At 46.3% G+C, this 22,589-nt stretch overlaps 1 protein-coding gene across 8 annotated transcripts in view; it reads right to left on the bottom strand.

Annotated features, from left to right (window-relative positions):
* The window catches only part of WNK3 (WNK lysine deficient protein kinase 3), a 123,724-nt gene that overhangs the window by 20,544 nt on the left and 80,591 nt on the right, over window positions 1–22,589 (bottom strand). For all 8 annotated transcript variants that reach the window (XM_087888676.1, XM_087888682.1, XM_087888678.1 and 5 more), the window contains 5 exons: window positions 19,896–20,051; window positions 7,502–11,089; window positions 3,834–3,901; window positions 2,287–2,428; window positions 925–1,041 (listed from right to left, as the gene is read on the bottom strand). In XM_087888676.1, coding sequence (XP_087744802.1) covers window positions 925–1,041; window positions 2,287–2,428; window positions 3,834–3,901; window positions 7,502–11,089; window positions 19,896–20,051 — 4,071 coding nt within the window. The remainder of the gene's footprint in view (window positions 1–924; window positions 1,042–2,286; window positions 2,429–3,833; window positions 3,902–7,501; window positions 11,090–19,895; window positions 20,052–22,589) is intronic.

The raw sequence follows: 22,589 nt of genomic DNA, 5'->3' as shown, positions 1-22,589 counted from the left end.
GCTTTCAAAATCTCCTCCTGCTAATTTAAATGTAGACCACCCTCTGAAATGTTTTTCTAATATTTCTCTTCTCCTCCTGTCCCCTACTCCCAGGTAATATACACCCAGAAATTCATGCCAGTAGGTCGTGGAACTTCGACTAATAGGATCCAGGAGAAAGGCTTTCGCTGCTGTAGCGCTGATGGGGAACAACTAGCCCACCCACACGGGATGAGGTTTGCCTCCACCCTCCTTCCGCCAAGGGCCTGAAGATCTGGCTTTGCCAGTTGGCTTGGAAACCCAGTGGGGGAGTACTTCAACTAGAGGTGGCTGCTAGACTACCTAACTGAGCTCATATTTCCCCCCTCAGTGTTTCCTGCTCCTCCTTTTTTTAAAATTCATTTTTTGTAATTTCCTTGTTTATTTTATTATTTCATTACTTAGCTATTTTTGTTTAATTTTTTTTTAAATCTCATTTTCACTGTTGTAAGCCCCCCCCTCCCCTCAGAATAACCCCATGGCAGGATGAGTGATGAATACATTTAACAAATAATAAAATATTTAGGACTAAAATATGGATTGTATTACCAGTCTAAAGAAAGCTAACAACTTTCAGAGATTTCAAATGTGATGTTTCCAAAAGTAAAGTGCAGTCATACATTTCTATCCTTTATTCTCAGACATTCCTCGAACAGCCCCCAATCCTCTTCATTTTTATAGTCTTGCCCCAAAACCAGTATCAAAATTCATTCTCAAATAAATAAAATGTAGGCATATGAGCTGCAAAACTAAGATTTGGCTTTAGGAGGTTCTATATAACTTGTGAAATGTCATGAAGAACTAGGGTACTTGCATTTGAACTATATAGCATCTAAATAATTTTTAAAAGTTTGAATGCCATTAGTAAGGAATTATCTACTTTGAACCAAGGCATATGTAACTTGCCATGTAATCAGCTATGTCCTCTGGAGCATCTCCATCAACATCAAATTTAAATGTAACCATCTTGTTGTTATGCGTTTCAAGTTGGCACTCAACAGTATTGTCTCCAGATGTTGATACCTGATTGAACAGCAACAAAAAAAGACATTGGGCTATTAGACAGATGCAGAATATATCTTTTTTTTCCTGTCTTTAACATCTAGGGTAAGTTATACTTTGCCACCAGTTCCATAAAATCACATGACCAGTTCAACAAAGCACTATTATAATTGTCCTTACTATGGCAAGGCTCATCCTTTTCAATAATTTTTGTTTCAATGCATGTGTTACAGGTCACATACTGTATCATTGCAGGGAGAAAAGAATTAGGAATTATAGGAGTCTGCTTCATCTTCTAATGATTGAAACATTGTGTCAGTAGAGCAAAACTAGCTGGTTCTGTTCTTTCTGCATCCTGCAATATAAATGTTCACACATATCTGAAATATTGCCTGTGAATTAGAAGAGATTGAGCCAAAGTACTGGTTCTTAACAGAAACAGAGAAAATAATTCTCCACCTACAATAAGAATTAATGTGGTTTGTCTTGTTTTTGTTTAGCTATGGATGAACCCAAGCACTGTAGTTTACAAAATATGACTTATGTGTTAGTGTAATGTACAAGCTCAGCCAATTGTGAGACAATTAAAATTGGTTACTGTTTCATACAGTCAATATGTAGAACCCACTTTATTGAATGCATGGCAACATTAAATCACTGTTTTAACTGCAAGCAATAACCAGAATTGTAAAAATACTAGCAGTTAAGCTCAGATAAACAATCTCTTTATTAATGTTGTCACAAGATTTGAAGATATGCTCTTATGTAATCCTGTTCCTCTTCTATATCCTGTTCTCCAGGATCATGCAAGTATTTTGGGGCTAGTGAATTATTTGTAATTTTGAAAGTGTATCTTGAGCACTGTCAGAAAATAGTGATTATAAAAGGATTTTGCCTACATATAAATTGGGCCCATAAAATGGCCAGTCATAAAACAATTACTCATCAGATAAGCTTACTTTCTACTTCTCCAAAGTTACCTTTGACTTCTATTCTAAGCACATTCCAAGCAAGGTACTAGGGTACAGTTGCTCACTGTTTTTTTTTAAATTATTATTTATTAAGTATTCCTGTAACTGCTATGTGAAGGCCAGTGGCATTTTTCTCAAGAAAAGTGATGCTACTTGATGATGCTTTGCTTCACAGCATGCTAACTTCAGTAACTTCTTTGTTAAAAAAAAATAAAGTCAGAGAAGGCAGGAAACCTGGCCAGTGATTTTGTTGTAATCCCCCATTTAACAGCCTCTAGTTTAAAAATATACAAACCTGCAGCACTGTGAGTTGAAATTTGGTTCCCTTCTCTGGTCGGGCACAGGAGGTCCTTCTCTGTTTGCTCTTGTCTTGTTTGCCATTTCCACATGGAAGGTCACAGCCAGTCACACCTTCCTTTGGAAGGTCCTGTACCAAGCTAAATAAAATAAAGGAATCAGAGACATTAGGAGACAGGCATATACTTACCTCCTAAACATTAGTAAATATAAAGGGTAATTTCCAATATACCAACAGCTTAAATCAGAGCCAAAACAATAAATGCAGAAAAGATAAAATATAGACTATGGCAGGCACTACTTGTTCAGTAACTTAAAAATGATAAAAATGTCCCTCACTGCTCATGCTGAACACGTATATCTACTGAACTAAAATGCTTTTGACAAGGAAATAGTATAAATTATTATGTTTGAAAAACTGCCAAATTGCTTCTTTATTTGTATTATAAATCAGATTTTGTCCTCTTACTTCAAAGATGGTAACTTTCTAAGCACACTCAGGGAATGTTCTTGCCAATGCAAAAGAAGCTGGATCTAGCAATGTGGATCTGTTAGAAGCACTGATCCTATTCTACAGAAAAGTGTAATTGCTCTGAGATTAATCTAAATCATTCTTTTGGGGATACTTTTACTTACAGCTTTAAAGAATATGCAATTTAAGTTAAAACTGGTGAAACATATTGTCTTTAATCTATATTACTCTGAGTCACAAAGTCCTCATTGTAATAATTAATCAATAAGGTATAGGTCACAACTTTGGGATAGAGGGAGTGAGGACCATGTGAATGATGCCAAGGCTAAAACCATAGCCATACAATTTCACTCAAATATAAAACAAATTTGGGCATATCCTCACATCCTCCCGCTCTCTCACCACATTCCAACCTAGGGAACAGGAGAAATAGAGCTTTCTTCAATGGCAGTTTGTTATATTTCTGTACTATGCTCTAACAAATGGACATGAGGGTAGATTGCACATAATATCTATATAGGACAGGGAAGACATAGCTATACGGATCTTTACAAATGCAATGTTGTACCTTGAGTTTTTCCCATTGCTGTTGAAATAGTATGTAGAAAACAATGTGGGCTACTATACAGTAGGTAATTTTGCCATAGGGAGTCAGAGAAGTGGCCAAGTATTAAAACTGAATGATGCAGCAAAAAAACAGTGTTAAAGACACACACTCTTAAAAATACTTAATTTAAACTATTTCAGTAAAGAAAATCCGCAAGTTTTTTTTTAAAGATTTCATTTGATTAAAAGAACCACCTAAACATTTCATCTTTCTTCTCACATTCTTTGAGAACTGTTACCTTCTCAAGTCATCTTCTGTTTCTGGACACACTCACAGTCCTCTCAGTTCTTCACTTATGAATAAAGAATGTAGTTGTTCACCAAGTTTTGGCATAATATTCTAAGGTACCTTTCCCCCACTTAGGAATCTCCAGTTTTGCTATATTGACTCTTGGATAATGTGAGCTGAAATCCAATCCCCTTTACTGTTGTGACAGCTAAGTGAATTAATCTTAGAGCAAACTCACCCTTGAGTAGACTCCTGTTTTTGAACTGCTGGCTGATGCTCATATTCATCTGATACTGAGATGGAAACCTGTGAGGAGAGAGGGGGTAAACTGATGTGTACCATTTGCTAATTTCCCCTGAATAGAGTAAATCTTTTAGAAAAGAACTAACTCCAGAACAGGTAAATTGTTTATGTGTTTGATATAGCACACACTCATGCTTTACTAGCTAAGGTATCAAAGATAAACCAGCACAATATTTTACCTTGGAAGTTTTAACAAAGTATTGTGTTTGCTTTTTTCCTCTTAGCTATTTAAACTGTGATATTGTAGCAATTTTTTAATGATTATTTTAGTCTCCTGTAAATATTTATTTATTTATTTATTTATTTATTTATTTATTTATTTATTTATTTATTTAAATTTTTATACCGCCCTTCTCCCGAAGGATTCAGGGCGATGTACAGCCACAATAAAACAACATATCTCCACAAAATTTAAAAAACAGTTTAAAACATATTAAATAATTTGGCCCTTGTATTAAAAAACTAAAAACATCCAATTAAAATTCGTTTTCTAAGCCAGCCCAGCCTGTTGAAACAATAGAGTCTTAAGGGCACGGCAAAAGGTACATAGGTCAGGGATCATACGTATCTCTGGGGGCAATTCATTCCAGAGGGCAGGTACCCCCACAGAGAAGGCTCTCCCCCTGGGTGTCGCCAGTCGACATTGTTTGACTGATGGCACCTTGAGGAGTCCCTCTCTGTGGGAGCGTATTGGCCGGTGGGAGGCTATCGGTGGCAGAAGGCGATCTCGTACGTACCCAGGTCCTAAGCCATGGAGCGCTTTAAAGGTGGTAACCAACACCTTGAATCGCACCCGGAAGACGGAAGAATCATCTTTGTGACAAGATAAAGCACCTCTTCATTACTGTTATATTGGCACAGTGATGGTTAAATGATACTACAAGAGGCTACAAATCACTAATAAGGAAACAATTGTTTGTAACTTTCTCAGCTTTTACTGTACTTCATCCAGGTACAACTGATACTGCTGCCCTGACTTAAGAGTCTTTGTTCTATTCAAAAATTAGATAGGAACTGCTTTCTAGTATGCAGGACTTTTTATGTGATTTTAGCCTTCAGATACATTAGACTAAAGGTTCTAACCAGAATAGTCCAACAAAAAAAAATATGTAAAGCAACAGTACAACAGGCACATAGAAACATAATCCAAAGATTGCTACAGCTGGTGATTTATAATACAATGAAACCTCTTCTATATGTGTGTTATTTTTAAAGCTCATTAATAATCTAAGTGCTAAGAGAATTAAAAGGCTTCATGGGATTCAAGACTCAAGCCAGTCTTCTTTAAGGAACTTAAGGCATGAGATAGCAATTTTTGTGAAATTAAAACTTTAAGCTGGATCCAAGAAGATGGTGAACCATATCATTAAGAAGACAGGATAACTGAGATGTGATACTTGTATACAATTTAAGTTACAGGGCAAAATGCCCAGGCAGCTAAAAAGAAAAGGACAGAGTCAGCAAGAAGAAGGAAAGAAAATTCTGAAGTAATGGTAGGTATTAGAAGTCATGTACCAGAGAAAAGAACCATGAAGTAGGGGAGGGGGCCACACACAAAAACAGCTGGAACTACATTATATGGGAGAGAATGATAAGAAAGACAAAATCATATACTGAGATAAGCAATTGAGAACCATGATGGCACAGCAAATAGGATCAAATGCAATCAAGTAACATGTTGGCAGGGGCACAGAGTCAAAGAAAGGCATGGGAATGCTCACTTTCCCCCCCTACACAGGCTCTTGGATTATACCTATTTTTTAATCTTTTAAATTCAGGAGAGCATGAAGTAACTCTCAAGTGCATAAAGTAACTCTCAAGCTACACTGGCTCCCGGTGGTCTTCCGGGTGCGCTTGAAGGTGCTGGTTATCACCTTCAAAGCGCTCCATGGCATAGGGCCTAGCTATCTTCGAGACCGCCTGCTGCTACCGACGACCTCCCATCGACCCGTGCGCTCCCATAGAGAGGGCCTCCTCGGGGTGCCATCAGCCAAACAGTGTAGGCTGGTGACCCCCAGGGGGAGGGCCTTCTCTGTGGGGGCACTTACCCTCTGGAATCAGCTGCCCCCGGAGATAAGGAGAATCCAAGACCTCAGTGCCTTCCGTCGTGCCCTTAAAACCTATTTTTTCAAGCAAGCCGGGCTGGCTTAAGAAGAAATTTTTAAATGTTTTTAAATGTTTTAAATGTTTTAATTGGTAGTGAGTTTTAATTGGGACAAATTTATATATCTTTTAATTGTTTTTTTAATATTTGTACTGCATGTTTTTTAATTCTGGCTGTACACCGCCCGGAGTCCTCAGGGAGAAGGGCGGTATAGAAATTCAATAATAAATAAAAGAAAGAAAGAAAGAAAGAAAACCATGCCTGTCAATTTATCTTAAAACTTCACAATTAATGTTTGTGAAACAGATTAGAAATGTTCAAAGCTAATTAGCAAAATAGTTAACAAAAAGAGAGCCAAGTGGAACTTTTGCTTGTTTCTTGCCTCCAGAAATCGTGGGCGCTCCAACACTGGATGTTTTAAGAAAAGTCTAGAGAGTCAGTTATCTAAAATGGTATAGGTTCTCCTGCTTGAGCAGGGGGCTGGACTAGAAGACCTCCAAGGTCCCTTCCAGCTCGTTCTGTTCTGCTCTGCTCTACTCTACTCTATTAACTTTTTTTTTCTGGAAGAGTTTTTATCCAACACCAGTTCACAGAAAAGAAAATGTGATCTAAATGACACATTTAGATGGTGGGGGAGGGGGGAGTTGGTAATGGTTCAGGGAGGCTATTAGACCGCTGGATTCTCCATTCTTTATAATGAGTGTGCTTAAATAAAATCAGAATACATGGGGACATTTACAAAACTATAATTGTGGAAGCACTATTATTTTCCAAGTGTGGAGCTTCAGAGATGATCAACTTGTGCTTACTCTTAATTCCATCAAATTAACCAATAACTGAACAACCTTTTGCACCCACCCTCACGTAACCATCATACTTGCAAACATTTGATAAATATCTTGTAACTTTCCCCACCTGAAAAAAATAAGATTAAAAAATAAGATAAAATAAAATAAGATTTAGAGTATGTGTTTTTACCACTCCCTAGTAATATATTCATGTATTTGGTTGTTTGGCAAAAATTACAAACAAAAGACAACCAAAATTCCTTCCAAGAGATTAAAAGGTAGGGATGAGGGAAAACAAAAAACCCACCTTGCTTTTTTTTCCAAAAAAAAAAGTCTCCAAAGTGATTGCTCCATAATAAATCTGCACTTAAGAGCCTATGACCATGGCAGCATAGGATATCAAGGAATAGGGGAGTTCTGTACAATTACATTCCTTTGTACATCTAGATTATTTGTATACAGGTAGATAATTTTATTAGAGAAATTAGCAAGTGGAAAGGTCTACTTCCAAATCACCATTATCCCTTTTCCCTTAATGCAAATGACTGTTACTTAATGAAATAAAATTTGAAAGTGAAACATTAGGATTAAAAAACTTAAATGTTCTCTTATAATAAACATTTTCTCCTTTGCCCTCCTTCTTTGGGATTAGGTAGCTAAGAAAATTGTTTTTTTTTTGGGCGGGGGGGGTAGATATAACAACTGGCATACCTGTAGAATGTCTTGTCCTTGATGATACTCTTGGTTTGGTTCATTCACAGCAGTAAATGCTGTTTGCTGGTTCAAAGAAGCTGCCATAGAATTCTTAAAAGGCATCTGCTCCTGGACAATCAATTCTGCAGTTAAAACTGAGTTCTGACATACTGGCTGCTGTTGAATATATGCTGGTTGTACTGGTGGAGGAATAAACTGTTGGTTATTGTCAATTGGTTGAAATGTCTGAGACTGCTGGAGGAGAGGAGCTTGATTCAACAGTCCTGACACATCCAAAGATTGTTGCATTGTATAAGCTTGTTCTGACTGTTCTGATACAGAAGTTAAGGTCTGTAATGTATCAAGAGCAGACTGAGGGATTGTGGCTTTGTGCGGCTGAGTAATAGGCTGCTGGCTAAACTCCTGATAAGGAGGTTGTGATTGCATTTGTGGTGTGAAAGATGGCTGAGATGAGGCAAAAGGTGCCTGTGGCCCTGACTGTTGTCCTTCTGCAATTTTATGTGCCACATGTGGTGGGTGCAGCTGCTGGTGGCCCATGCCAGAATCTTGCTGGATAAGATATATTGTTGGTTCAGGCAGATGTGGCTCAGAAGGGTAAGGATGGGTTTTTGTGGATTGTGTTGAACCGATCTGCAATTCCATGTTGCCAGCATCTCCATCCTTCGACAGGTGTAATGACTGATCAGGTGAATGCACAGCAAAACTTGGTTGATCAGTATTCTGTACTGCTAAATGAGCTTGCTGAATCTCTGGAGGTTGAGCCATATATGTTGGTTGAGTTATATATGCTGCCTGCCCTTGATAAACATAAGCTGACTGGTCCAAAGAATGTCCTGAATATATTCCAGAAGCTGCATAAATCAACGGCTCTGGGCAAGGCGCCTGATTTGAACCCTGTGCTGCATAAGTGACATGCATCTGACATGCGGCTTGCTCTGGACCCTGCAGCTGGTTAGTTGGCTCTAGCTGGTGTTGCAGCTGCTCTGAAACTGGTGGATTGTGTGGGGATTGTGCTGGGTATATCATTTGTTCCTGGATTTGCAGCTGATACTGGGTCTGGATGGAATAAGCCACCTTTTCTGAAGTTGAACCTGAGAATTCAGATTGCTGAGGCTTTTCCATTTCTTGCTGAGAGACAGCTGGCAATGGATCTTTGGAATTAGAAGAGAGAACAAACTGCTCTTCTTTCTGCTGTTGTGGAGGCATGTGAAATAACGTATGTTGCATTACACAAGGATGCTGATTTGTGGAATGGTGTATCTGAGTCATTTGCTGCTCTTGTTGAGGCCCCAAAGTATCTAGGGATAATTCTGGGCACTGTGAGACCTGCTGCATCAGTGTCATTTGCTGTGGTACAGTAGAGACCTGATGAGCAGGTACAGTATGTTGAGATTGTGAAGTTGGCTGCCCACATGCCACCTGTTGGGAAACCAGCTGAGGTTGCTGCGAGGAGACCCCATGCTGTGTAACTTGCTGCATGGAGGCTACCTGGTGTGGAATGTGCAGAGATCCAATCTGCTGATTGGCAACTTGCTGAGATTGCAGCCCTGGTGCCATTTGCATTGATGTCCCCTGCTGGAGAACTTGCTGAGGAGCATGCTGGGATTGAGTCATAGATGCCACCTGTTGTGGAACTTGTGGGTGTCCTTGCTGTGGCTGCTGTATAGATATCATCTGCTGTGGAACTTGCTGTGGCTGCTGTATAGATGATGCTTGTTGTGCCTGAACAGTTGCCATTTGCTGTGACTGCTGCATGGTTGTTGCCTGTTGAGGAACCTGCTGTGGCTGTGGTGTGGATGTTACCTGCTGTGGAATATGAAGAACCTGCTGTGGCTGCTGTATGGGTGTCATCTGCTGCGGAATATGAAGAATATGTTGTGGCTGTTGTATGGAGGCCACCTGTTGAGGGCTTTGTTGTGGCTGCTGCATAGGTGTCACCGGTTGTGAAATAAGCTGTTGCTGTTGTATGGATGTCACCTGTTGGGGAATATGTTGTGGCTGCTGTATGGATGTCACCTGCTGAGGAACCTGCTGAGGAACCTGCTGTAGTTGCTGTGTGGATGCTGCCTGTTGAGATATTTGTGGTTGCTGTATGGGTGCCACCTGCTGAGAAGCCTGCTGAGGAATGTGCTGTGGTTGCTGTATGGATACGGCCTGTTGAGATCCTTGTTGTGGTTGCTGTATAGGAGTCACCTGCTGCGGAACCTGTGGAGGGCTTTGTTGTTGCTGCTGTATGGGTGTCATCTGCTGAGGAATATGCTGTAGTTGCTGTATGGATGCTGCTTGCTGAGGACCTTGTTGTGGCTGCTGTATGGGTGTCACCTGTTGTGAAACATGCTGAAAAATATGCTGTGGCTGTTGTATAGATGCCTCCTGTTGAGGACCTTGTTGTTGCTGCTGCTGCTGTACAAGTGTCATCTGTTGTGGAACTTGTTGAAGAATATGATGTGGCTGCTGTATAGATGCTGCCTGTGGAGGGCCTTGTTGTGGTTGCTGTATGGCTGTCACCTGCTGTATAATGTGCTGCTGTTGCATGGGTGTCACCTGCTGTGGAACCTGTTGAGGTTGTTGCATGGCTGCTGCCTGTTGAGGACTTTGTTGTGATTGCTGTAAAGGTGTCACTTGCTGTTGAACTTGCTGAGGGATATGGTGTGGCTGCTGTATGGATGTCACTTGTTGTGGAACCTGCTGAGGAATAAGATGGGGCTGCTGTGTGGATGTTACTTGTTGAGGAACCTGCTGAGGAATAAGATGGGGCTGCTGTGTGGATGTTACTTGTTGAGGATTCTGCTGAGGCTGCTGCACTGATGCCACTTGTTGGCGAATTTGCTGAGGAACTTGTGGAGGCTGGTGTATGGATGCTGCCTGTTGGGAAATTTTCTGAGGCTGCTCTAGAATCTGCTGAGTAGAAGCTACATGTGGAACAGTTTGGCTTTGCTGTATAGATGTTGCTTGTTGAGGAACTTGTTGAGACTGCTGCATAGGTATCCCTTGCTGGTGAATTTGCTGTGGTTGCTGCAAGGACACCCCTTGTTGAGGTGGCTGCATAGATGGTACCTGCTGAGACTGCTGCATAGCCATTAGTTTCTGGGGAATCTGCTGCATAGCTGCAATTTGCTGAGAAACCTGCTGTGAAGACGATGTCACCTGTGGAACCATTTGCTGGCTTGGCTGCATAGATGCCATCTGCTGAGGAACTTGCTGTGGTTGCTGTGTCGATGGCACCTGCTGTGAAACTTGCTTGGGTTGTTGAATAAGTCTAACTCCTTGTGGAACTGATTGAAGAACTTGTATGTTGTTGACAAATTGAACCGAAGGCTGCCCATGTAGCACAGGGGACTGACTGGCAGATACCAAATTGGCAGGAGCAATCTCTAATTCCACCGATCCCACAGCAGCTGTAGCCTGACTACCAAGTCTAGCAGCAGAGTTTAACTGCATGCTTGTTGGCATGTGTTGATTCCCCACCTGTGAGGCAGGTATATTCTGAGGAGAAGTTATTGTCAACATCTGCTGAGGAACTCCCATGATGGATCCATCCAAAGCTTGACTTTCTGCACTGTAGGATACCTGTGAATCTGGAGGCTGGTAAAAAATAAACATATTTTAGATGTTGATAAAGTTATTGTTTTTGTATCAAGATTTTATCCTATAAAATATTGTCAGAAAAATAATCTTTTAAGTATCATTTCACAGAGAACTTAGTATATGCAAATTAGCAACATACAGAACATAATACAGAGGATACAATGTTGCCATAAAAATAATCTTTTGGACATCATTTCAGACAGAACAGGTTATATAAAAAGCAGCAACATATAGAATGTACAAGTTAAAAATAACAGCTGTAAAATTCCATCACCTTAGCAACACTTATTCAATGTTTTGAAAGAATTACTTTAACTATAGGAACTGGACAATTGGCTGTGCTCTAAAAAGAAAAATGGAAATGCTGAAAGTTTTTCACATTTTTATGTTTGAGATGTCTGAGCCAAAACTGCTATTAGTGAATGTTAATCCCATCTGGCAATATGCATTGTAGTGAGACAGCAGTCTCTATAGCATCCAGAAATACAACTCTTTTCACAAGTCTTTAGAAGCAAGAGTGGAAAAGCTTTTAGGCACATAAATGTTCAGAGAAAAAAGGCAAGGAAATGGACGTTGTCTTACCTGAACGTCCCTTTTCTGGGCGCTGCGTACACTATCCATGCATGGGTTAATCCTTCAGTGCTTGGCAAACAACTGAGTGAAAACAAAAGGCTTTTGTTCCCCTTTCCGGCTCCCAAGCCACGCCTCTGGTCCCATGATCCCCCAGTCTGAACGAAGGCGCAGCGGACAAGAAACCACACCATGGTAACATATAAAACTCAACTTTATTAACTCAAATTAACGTAAGGAAAAAAAGGACTAGTCTCAGCCATAAGAGTGGCAGGCAGCCCTAACGGGCGGGATATGGATAGTGTACGCAGCGCCCAGAAAAGGGACGTTCAGGTAAGACAACGTCCATTTTCCTGTGCGCTGCTCCCACTATCCATGCATGGGATATACCCAAGCTTAAACTCCCTGGGTGGGGGGCTGACTGCCCCCAGAGTCCTCCTCTGTCAGCACTTTTTGCAGAATTCTGCGGCCAAAGGATGCCTCAGCTGAGTTGTAGGCATCGATCTTGTAGTGGCGGATGAACGGTGTGAGGGATGACCACGTTGCAGCTCTGCAGATGTCCACGACCGAAGCTTGTGTGGCCCAGGCCGCCGTGGTGGCCGCACTGCGAGTCGAGTGCGGAAGGATCTTGCCGGGGGTCGGTTTGGCGTTCAAATCATATGCCAGGGCGATGCAGGCCTTGATCCATCTGCTAACTGTGGCTGCTGATATCTTCTGACCCATGGACTTTGGGTTGAAGGAGACCAGGAGTCCCTCCGACCGGCGGAAAGGAGCGGTCCGTTGGATGTAAAGGTGGATGGCACGTCGCACGTCTAGGGTGTGCCACCTCTCTTCTCTGGGGTCGCGAGGTGAGGGGCAGAAATCCGGCAGGATGAGCTCTTGAGCTCGGTGGAACCACGAGTTGACCTTCGGGATAAAGGCAGGATCCAGGCGTAGAGTCACCGTGGATTCGTGGAAAATGCACAAATCTTTGCGAACTGACAAAGCCGCTAGCTCTGAGACTCTCCTCGCTGAGGTGATCGCCAGCAGGAAGGTCACCTTAAACGATAGGTACTTAAGCGATGTCGAGTCTAGGGGTTCGAAGGGGGGCCCGGTCAGTGCCCGCAACACCAGAGGTAGATCCCATGAGGGGTAGCGGTGAACTGTGGGGGGCCGCAGGTTGGTGGCCCCATGCAGAAACCCCTTGATGCGTGGGTGGTGCGCGAGGGATTGGTACGGAGAGCACACAATGACTGTTGACAACGCTGCTGTCTGTCTCCGTAGGGTCGTGGGGGCCAGGCCCTTGTCTAGGCCGGCCTGTAGGAACCGCAGAATGTCCTGAATGGTGGCTGATGTGGGGTCGATGTGCTGTTGGGCGCTCCATCGACAGAACGCCTGCCATGACGACTCGTAGATGCGGGTCGTAGCTGGACGTCTGGCCGCCTGGATAGTGGCAACCACCTCGTCTGGTAGGCTGTCCTTCTTCAAGATGACCCGTTCAAGTGCCAGACGGCTAATTGGAGCCACTGGGGCTCTGGGTGCGTGACTGCTCCCTGGCACAGGACGAGCTGCTGTGGTGGGATCAGCCATGGCTGTTCTACGGACAGTGCTACAAGGTCGGCGAACCAGGGTCTCCGGGGCCAGTTCGGGGCTACCAGGAGTAGGTCGGCTTTTTCTGCCAGTAGCTTCCGAATGACTCGCGGGAGCAGCGGGACTGGTGGGAATGCGTACAAGAGACCCTCGGGCCACCTGCAGCGCAGCGCATCGTGGTCCTCCGCTTGTGGTGTCGGGTAGCGTGATACGAAGCGGGGAAGCTGAGCGTTGGTCGGGGTTGCGAAGAGATCTACGACCGGGTTTCCGAAGCGTGAAGTGAGTTCTTGAAACAGGTGAGGGTGGAGCTGCCATTCCGCTTGATCTATTGTTTCGCGGCTGAGCCAGTCCGCCCTCACATTGGTTGCCCCGGAAATGTGATCTGCTCTGATCGAGAGCAGGTGTCTCTCTGCCCAGCTGAACAGCTCCGCGGACTCCTTCATCAGGGTACGGGACTTCGTGCCCCCCTCCCTGTTGACGTGTGCCTTGGCCGAGATGTTGTCGGTCAGGATTAGGACGTGATGCCCCTGCACCGTCGTCTGGAAGTTGCGGAGTGCCAGTCTGATCGCTCGAAGCTCTAGGAGGTTGATGCTGCATTGTTGTTCTTCTTGCGACCACTGACCTTGTGTGACTAGGTTGTGGAGATGGGCTCCCCACCCCCGAAGGCTGGCGTCGGTGGTGAGTATCAGACGGTCTGGCTCTAAGAAGCTGGAGCCCTTGAGGAGCGACGGTGACGTCCACCACCCGAGGGACCTGCGGACCTGTGGAGTGAGGCGAACCTCCTTCTTGGAGTTGGCCCTTCCCGTTCGCTGGAAAGGAAGGAGGAACCACTGCAGGGGTCTCGAGTGTCTGCGTGCCCACGGTACGATGCCGAAGCAGGATACCATCTTCCCGAGGAGGGTTGAGAGGTGGATCAGAGCAACTTTCCTCCTCGTCAGGCACTGCAGTGTTAGGGTTCGGATGCTTTGGACTCTGTCCGGTGATAAAAATACCTGGCCGCTGGCCGAATCTATCTGTGCCCCCAGGTGAAGAAGTCTGGTGGTGGGCAGGAGCTGACTCTTTGCAAAGTTTATGGTGAAGCCGTGATCCTGGAAGACCTTGATCACCATCTCCATGTCTTTGTAGGCTTGGTCGGGCGTGGACGACAGGACCAGAATGTCGTCCAGATAGCATAGCACCCGGATCGGGACGGCCCGGAGTTTGGCCGCCACCACCGCTACCAGCTTGGTAAAGGTGCGCGGGGCCGAGGAAAGTCCGAATGGCATCGCCCGATATTGGTAGTGACGGCCCGCGTATGCGAACCTCAGGTACTGCCGGTGAAGGGGGTGAATCGGCACGTGCAGATAAGCCTCCCGGAGGTCGACTGATTGAAGGAAGTCGCCCTGTCTCACTCCCGCAAGGATGGTCTTGAGGGAGTGCATCTTGAACCTGTGGTATTGTACCGACAGGTTCAGGCGCTTTAAATTCAGTATGCCCCTCCAGCCTCCGGAATTCTTGGGGACCAAGAAGAGGGTCGAGTAGAATCCTGAGCCCCGCTGGCTGTGCGGAACAGGCTCTATGGCCTCGACCTCCAGGAGGTGGGCGATCTCCTGCGACATCAGGTCCTGAAGTTCCGATGATCGAGGAGTTGGACAACTGACAAACCGGTGGGGCGGCTGGCCGGAGAATTCGATGGACAGACCTAAAGAGGTCGTACGCCTTACCCAGGAGTCCGAGGTCGATCTGGCCCATTGTTGATGGAAGAGGATGAGCCGTCCTCCTATGGGCCCCGAGGGCCTGGAGTCATTTTCCCCTTCTGGCGGGCTTAGGGCCGGCTCCGCGGAAGTTGCGTTTGGGCTGTTGGTGTCTTCCTCGGTCTCGGAACTGTTGTCTGTCATTAAATCTGTCTCCCCCCTGGTAATGGGGGCGGTGCGAGGAGGACCCCCTGGGTCCGGCGCCTGCACGAAAGGGCTGATGGAGCGGGTAAGGCGTGTACCTGCGTTCCTGGCGCCTGTAGGTTGATGGGAGGATCTTCCTCTTGTCCTTCCCTTCAATGAGTAGGGGTTCCAGCGATGCACCAAACAGATCTGGTGCTTTATATGAGGAAGCCGCCAACTTCCATTTGGCCTTGAAGTCGGCTTTCCAAGGCCGAAGCCAGAATAGTCTCCTAGCCGTAAGGGTAGAAGCCAGCGCCCTCGAGGCGAACTTGGCTGAATTCAGGGAGCTGTCGGCGGTGTATTCGGTGGCAGCTATTATCTTATTCAGATCCTGATGCAGTCTAGTGTCCTCAGGTGGGAGCCTGTCTTGCAGGTGCCGAAGCCAAATAAGCGAGGCTCTGTTGAAGAAGGATGAGGCTGTCGCGGATCTGATTGCCCAGCCCACGGCCTGGTGCGCCTTGCGGAAGGCCCATTCCATCCTCTTTTCCTCCGCCTTGAGCGAGTCTAGAGGGTCGGTAGAGATCAGGGAGCTGGAAGACAGGGTTGCCACCGGTTGGTCTACTGAGGGGAGTACCAGGAGGTCCTCTAACTCTGGGGCTGAGCAGTAGAGTTTTTTATCTAGGTTGCTGGGTGTCGCCATGGAGGCCGGCTGCACCCAGGGGTTCTGAATCACCTCCGTAAATAGCTGTGGACAAGGGATGTAGTACTTCTGCGGCTTTGAGGATTTGAAGAGGGCGTCGTGCGGACCTGCCGTTGACGTGGAGGGCGCTGCGATATCTCCTGGTACTCCAAGGTTGGTCGTGAGACGTGCCTTGTGGAGGAGCGACTTGAACAGGGCCGGGCGGAAAAGGCCTGTAAAGGCCGGAGTGTCCGGTGCTAGTCCTTCGTCCTCCGATAGCTCCATCTCCTCTGGGCCCTCCTCCGCTTGGTCTGATTCATCTGATGAAGAGTCCCGACCTCGCTCTGGGAGGGGATGGGGCTGAGGGTGGACCGGCCGCGCCTGGCTGGGTGCGGTTTGTACAGGAACCTGAGCTGCCTGCTGCATTGATGCCGTGAAGAAGGATGACAGAGCCGCCGAGAACATGGCCTGGAAGTCTACTGGGGGTGCCAAGCCCAGTCCTCCCTGACCCTGTAGGTCTACCCTTGAGGGTGTGGAACTTGCCTCCCTGGCCCGGCGGTGCTGGTTTGGTGCAGGGGAGGTTGGAGTCTCCCGTCCGGGCCTTGACGCTGTCTCGATGCGCGGTGTTGTGCGCGAGGGCCCAACCCCCTCAGGGGTACTGGGGGTGACTGTGATGTCGGCCACAGATGTAAGTCCCCGTTCCGCTTCTCTTGGAGAGATGGGTGTAGGCTCCCCAGGTGTAGGATCCCTGGACGGGGTTCCTGAAACCGCCTTGTGCGCCCTCTCCCACTGTCGCTCTAGGGCGTTGTGCCTCCTCAGGGCGTCCCTATCCTGGAAGGGTAGGGAACCTTCTGAGGCCGCCCTGCTGGTCGAGCTCGCGTGCCTCTTTTTTGATTTCTTCTTCCCCCTTTTATCGCATGTGCGTGGGGGGCTTAGTTCCAGCTCCATGTCTGACGATGGGGGGGAGTGTGACATGGCTGAGGCGGCTGTGAAATTGAAGTAGGAGCCTTGCCCTGCCGCTCACGGATGGACGTTGAGTGAGCGTCCCGGGGCCCCCCCCGAACCTCTTCAGACGGTGGTGGTAGAGGTGGTTTGATGCCCCTTCCAGCTGTGGGGGGGGGTGCAGGTCTGCAGCTGGCTCCCTGATGGGTTAGGGAGGCACAAGCCTGAGAGTCTCGCCCAAAATGGCGGCCCGAAGGTCCACCAATATGGCGCTGCCACGTGGTGCGCTTCACCATGAGGGCAGACCTGGCAGCGGACTTATAATGGCGGCCCGAGGGTCCGACCAGACGCCGCGCAATCCCCTTAACGAGGGGTTATTCCGTAGTGCAGGGAGGGCTGCCTCCTTCTTCCGGCGCTTGTCCTGCTTTCGCGCCCTCTCTCCGGTGCAGCCCTGCGGCGTCGGCTTCAAACGCGGCTTCGGAACTTCGCCGCGTGGGCGGCTCGCGCTTCCGGCTCCGCCTGCCAGCTGATGAGCGCGCCGGCGCTATTCGGAGTTGCCGCGTGGGCGGCCGGCGCTTGGGGCTCCGCCGGCCAGCTGACGAGCGCGAAGATTGAAGATGCCGCGTGGGCGGCCGGCGCTTGGCTCCGCCGGCCAGCTGAAGAGCGCGCCGCCGCTATTGAAGTTGCCGCGTGGGCGGCCGGCGCTTGGGGCTCCGCCGGCCAGCTGATGCTCCGGCGTGGGGCGATGAGCAAAGAACTCCTTGTTGAAGAGGGAGCTGGTATGAGGCTAGGAGGCTGGCGAGCGAGCGTGTGATCGCTCTGCTCCACTCCCCCTCCTCTGCTCCAATTCACCCCGCACAGCAATCAAAGAAGAGAAAAAAAGGAAAAAAATAACACGAAGGGGAGCTACTCAAAAATAACATAAAAACCTAACGCTCAAGGGAAAGGAGAAAGCCAAGAACTTTAAAGAATTAAAAGGAATGGAGAAGAAAACCCCCACAGACACACAATACCTTAGTAATCTGTGGAGCTCCAAAAATCACTACAGTGTTTGCCAGCAACTGAGTGAAGACTGGGGGATCATGGGACCAGAGGCGTGGCTTGGGAGCCGGAAAGGGGAACAAAAGCCTTTTGTTTTCACTCAGTTGTTTGCCAAGCACTGAAGGATTAACCCATGCATGGATAGTGGGAGCAGCGCACAGGAAAATAATTAAGTTCTTCAGATCCTTTTTCACTGCCAGCTGCACTACCTGGAAGCATACTTTTATTTTAACAATTATAGATATAATCTATAATTTGGTACTTGATGTGGGATTATATAAATTGATTAAGGTTTAACGGATGAAAATTAGGTTATTTTTATTTGGAATACACCGAGTGAATTAAGTATGACTTGACCAATATAAACAAGTCTCCCTAAAGTAGTCTTAAATCTGAATTGAATGCACATCTCAGTAATTCTTTGCCATTTCCAGCTTTAAATCTTAGAAGGGAAATACAAATCTCAAGATTCAAGATTATCTAAATAAATACAATCTGAACAGATGGTTGTTTCCCAAATAACTGTATAAGGTTTCTTAAATATCTATATTGGGAGTAATGTTTCATTATTATCTGATTATTTATTAAACTAATTTTTGGCCAAAAAATTCTGGACAGCTATAACGTGAGTTATATGCTATAGAGTAACAAAGGATAAGTTTGCTGACAATTCCAGTTTAACCTACATTACTGGTAGTAAACAGTGTTCACCCTGCTTACCTTTGGAGCCAGCAAAATCATTTAAGAATTGCCACCTGTTGATACACAGGACTATGAAGTATCAGAAAAAGGGTGCTTAAAAGAGTGGCAATCCTTAGTGCCATGAAATGGATACTCAGATGTATTTGTTAATGAAGTTAGATCCCCATTTGGCTCAAGCCTCATTTTACAATGCAGAGATGCATAATTTAACTGGATAAAAATTATTATCATCAGATAATATACAAAAATAGCTGGGACATACAGGTAATGCTCAATTTATTAGTGTAATGGAGCCTGCCCATTATAGGTTGAACTCAAGATGGTTGTAAAGAAGGTCATCCACGTGATCAACCCAATTTTATGACCTTTTTGTGGCAGTTGTTAAGTCGTTTACCATAGGGCATTTCCCCCCAAAATTGAAAGTAAACATTGGGTTTTGGCAAAAGTGTCATAAATCATGGTCATGTAGCTACAAGATGCTGTAAACCATTGTAAATGCAGGCCTCTTTCTGAGAACCCAAAATGTGGTCATGTGACTGGAGAGCTTGGAACTTCAGAATTGGATAGTTAGTAGCTTTTCAGAGGTCTGTTCTAACTTTAAATGGTTGCAGCTGGTGGTAAGTTGAGACTTACCTGTAGTTACCCATTTTACCTCACACCTAAGCATTTTTTCCCGAATCCTAATTTTACAATTTCATTTTCTTTGTTCTTCCCATCAGGGTTTTAGACATTATTTACTTCCAGGAGAATAATTCTGGAACTACAGCTTGGAGTTTTCGCAGAGGAAAAAAAAGGGAGAATTAAATATGCCCTACACCCTGCTCCTACAAACTGCCACTTATTGAGAAATGCCATCAGGCAAAACATACACATGAAATGGTACTATGTAGCTTGGTTTTAAATGAGAAGCAATAATCCACTACAGGTAGTCCTCAATTTACAACCGTTCATTTAGTGACCATTCAAAGTTACAACAGCATTGAAAAAAGTGACTTATGACCATTTTTCACACTTATGACCATTGTAGCAGTCACATGATCAAAATTCATACATTTGGCAACTAATTCATACTTATGATAGTTCAGTGTCCTGGGGTCACATAGTCCTTTTTTGCGACCTTTTAACCAGCAAAGTCAATGGGGAAGCCAGATTCACTCAACAACCAGTTACTAACTTAACAACAACTGTGATTCACTTAACAACTGTGACAAGAAAAGTCATACAATGGGTCAAAATTCACTTAACAAATATCTCAGCAACAGAAATTTTGGACTCAATTGTGGTTGTAAGTTGAGGACTACCTGTATTTCCTTCAATGTTTGCTTCCATTTTATGAATGCTTCCCCCTTTTTAATTTAGATGGTTTAAATAAACTCATGGGACACATTTAGTGATGCTTTGAAAAATCTGCTAGATAATGCAGTTTATTAGTGAAAAACTTTACCATCCTTGATGGGAATTGTTGAGCTGCAAGAGGAGAGGTTTGGGCTTGGAGAGTTGCAGGAGGTGCCAAATTGTGAGTAGGTAGACCAGAAGGCTGAGTCTGGATTAATGGTAAAACACCAGGGTGAGCCATATTTGTTGGCAACGCCGGCTGCACCTGTATAAAGAATAATTAACAGACTTCACTTAGAAAAACAAAACAATTGTCTATGCTTCAGTTCCCCTGGTCTCATCTGCCCTATTTGTAGCCTTTTCTCACACATTCCCTAGGGAAAACAAGATATCTTCCTAGGATGCAGAATTAATAACCAAAATATGTTCTTGGGCCTTTCTTTCTTTAGAACATTTACATAACCACCCATTTGTACCCAAGTCCAGGCAACCAATAGATTTTTAAAAATCTATTTACAATAAAAAATTAAAATGCAGCAAAGAGGGGGTTGAGGGGTTTTTTAATGTAAATTTTTAGCGAAATTTTTAAGGGGTTCCAGGGGGGAGGGATGGTTTAGAACTAGGGTTGTGGGTGTGGGGGATAACCCACCGAGGAGGGGGCCTGGTCCGGCTGAGGGGCGCAGCATAGGGGGTGTGGGACTCGGGATCAAGGAGGGGGTTAGAGCTTGTTCCGATGATGGACTTTCCATCAGTACTGTGGGTGGGAGGGGCAGATATGGCGGGAACAGGGGGCCATATCGTGTTGTGGGAGTGCGCACTCGCTGTCTTCGAGCGGTGGCGCGCTCCGGCCCCCAATGTTCTACTCGTTCCCCGGGCTGCACAGATCCTCAGGGCCTGGGCCTTCAGCTGATGTTATGCAACACCAGGTCCGTGGTAAATAAAGCCCCCCTCATGTGTGATCTTGTTCAGGAGGGGGGAGCGGACCTGGCGGGTATTACAGAGACCTGGTTGGGCCAGGGGGGGGGTCCCCCTCATTGAAATGTGCCCACCCGGTTTTCGCGCATTTCATTAGCCAAGGTCACAGGGGAGGGGAGGGGGGTGGCGGTTGTCATTAAAGAAGGTCTTGGGTCGAGGGAGGCCACTGTTCCTCAGACGGCCGAATGTGAGTCCCTCCTTGTGAAGTGGGGTCATGGGGTCCAGATGGGCTTGCTGATCACGTACCTGGCTCCCTGCCACGTGGCGGCGGCCCTGCCTGAGCTGCTCAACATTATAGCCGCGGTGGCGGTTGATACCCCCAGGCTTATGGTCATGGGGGATTTCTACTTGCCATCCGTCGGTGAGGCATCTGAGGCGACTCGGGAGTTTATGGCTTCCATGACGGCTATGGACCTGACCCAGTTAGTTCATGGCCCTACTCACACGACGGGGGAACACGCTGGACCTGATTTTTGTCTCTGGTCAGTGGTTGAGTGATCTTGAGATAGGGGATATAGCGATTTGAGCCCTTGTCATGGTCGGACCACTCCCTTCTTTGCTTTGACCTTCGAACTGTCACACCCCGCCGCAGGGAGGCGGAACTGATGAGGTGGTTCCGCCCCAGGCGCCTGATGGAGCCTGATAGGTTCCAGATGGAGCTTGGGTCATTCCCTGAGGCTCTGGCTCATGCCTCGACTGAGGACCTAGCGGCAGCCTAGGATAGGGTGGCCTAGGATAGGGGAGAGCAGTTGGAGGGCCAGCCTTTCTGAATCCGACCAAACACTGGTAAGGTCTCATATTACGACTTACCTAGTGGCAATAAAAGCGGCAAAATGTAACTATTTTGCTGCTCTTATTGCGTCATCAGATAATCGCCCGGCCGCCCTGTTTAGGGTGACCCGCTCCCTGCTCCACCAGGGAGCGCGGAAGGACCTCTTGGAGGGTAGGGCCGAGGACTTTGTGCAGTATCTATATGACAAAATCGCTCAGATTCGGGAAGACTTGGATTCTGACTGGCTAGATTCAGGAGGGATGGCGGAGGCAGGTCTTGAGAATGTTATCTGCGAAGAGTTTGACCCTGTGACTCCCGAAGACGTGGACAGGATTCTGGGTAGACTGAATGGAGCCACATGTTTATTGGACCCGTGTCCCTCCTGGTTGGTGCTGGCTTCTCGGGAGGTGACACAAGGCTGGCTCCAGGGGATTATAAATGCTTCACTGAGTGAGGGTGACTTTCCCACCGCCTTGAAAGAGGCGGTGGTGAGGCCTCTCCTCAAGCCTTCCCTGGATCCGGCAGTGTAAGCAAACTATCGTCCAGTCTCCAACCTTCGCTTTGTGGCGAAAGTTGTTGAGAGTGTGGTTGCGCAACAGCTTTCGCAGTATCTGGATGAAACGGTTTATCTGGATCCGTTCCAGTCGGGCTTCAGGCCTGGGTACAGCACGGAAACGGCATTGGTCGCTTTGGTTGATGATCTCTGGAGGGCTCGGGACAGGGGTTGCTCCTCTGTCCTGGTCCTGTTAGATCTCTCAGCGGCTTTTGATACCATCAACCATGGTATCATGCTGCACCGGTTGGAAGAGTTGGGGGTGGGGGGCACTGTGTTACGGTGGTTCTCCTCCTTTCTCTCTGACCGGTCGCAGTCTGTGTTGGCAGGGGGGCAGAGGTCGACCCCAAGGCGCCTTATATGTGAGGTGCAACAGGGGTCGGTCCTCTCGCCCCTTCTGTTCAACATTTATGTGAAGCCGCTGGGTGAGATCATCTGTGGTTTCGGGGTGAAGTACCATCAGTACGCTGAAGACACTCAGCTGTACATCTCCACCCCGGACC

Source organism: Pantherophis guttatus, chromosome 2 (assembly GCF_059756535.1).
Source record: "Pantherophis guttatus breed Tessera chromosome 2, ASM5975653v1, whole genome shotgun sequence".
NCBI classification, from domain to species: Eukaryota; Metazoa; Chordata; class Lepidosauria; order Squamata; family Colubridae; genus Pantherophis; species Pantherophis guttatus.
The sequence above is the reverse complement of the archived record's forward strand: the minus strand, read 5'-3'. Positions and strand labels throughout refer to the sequence as shown.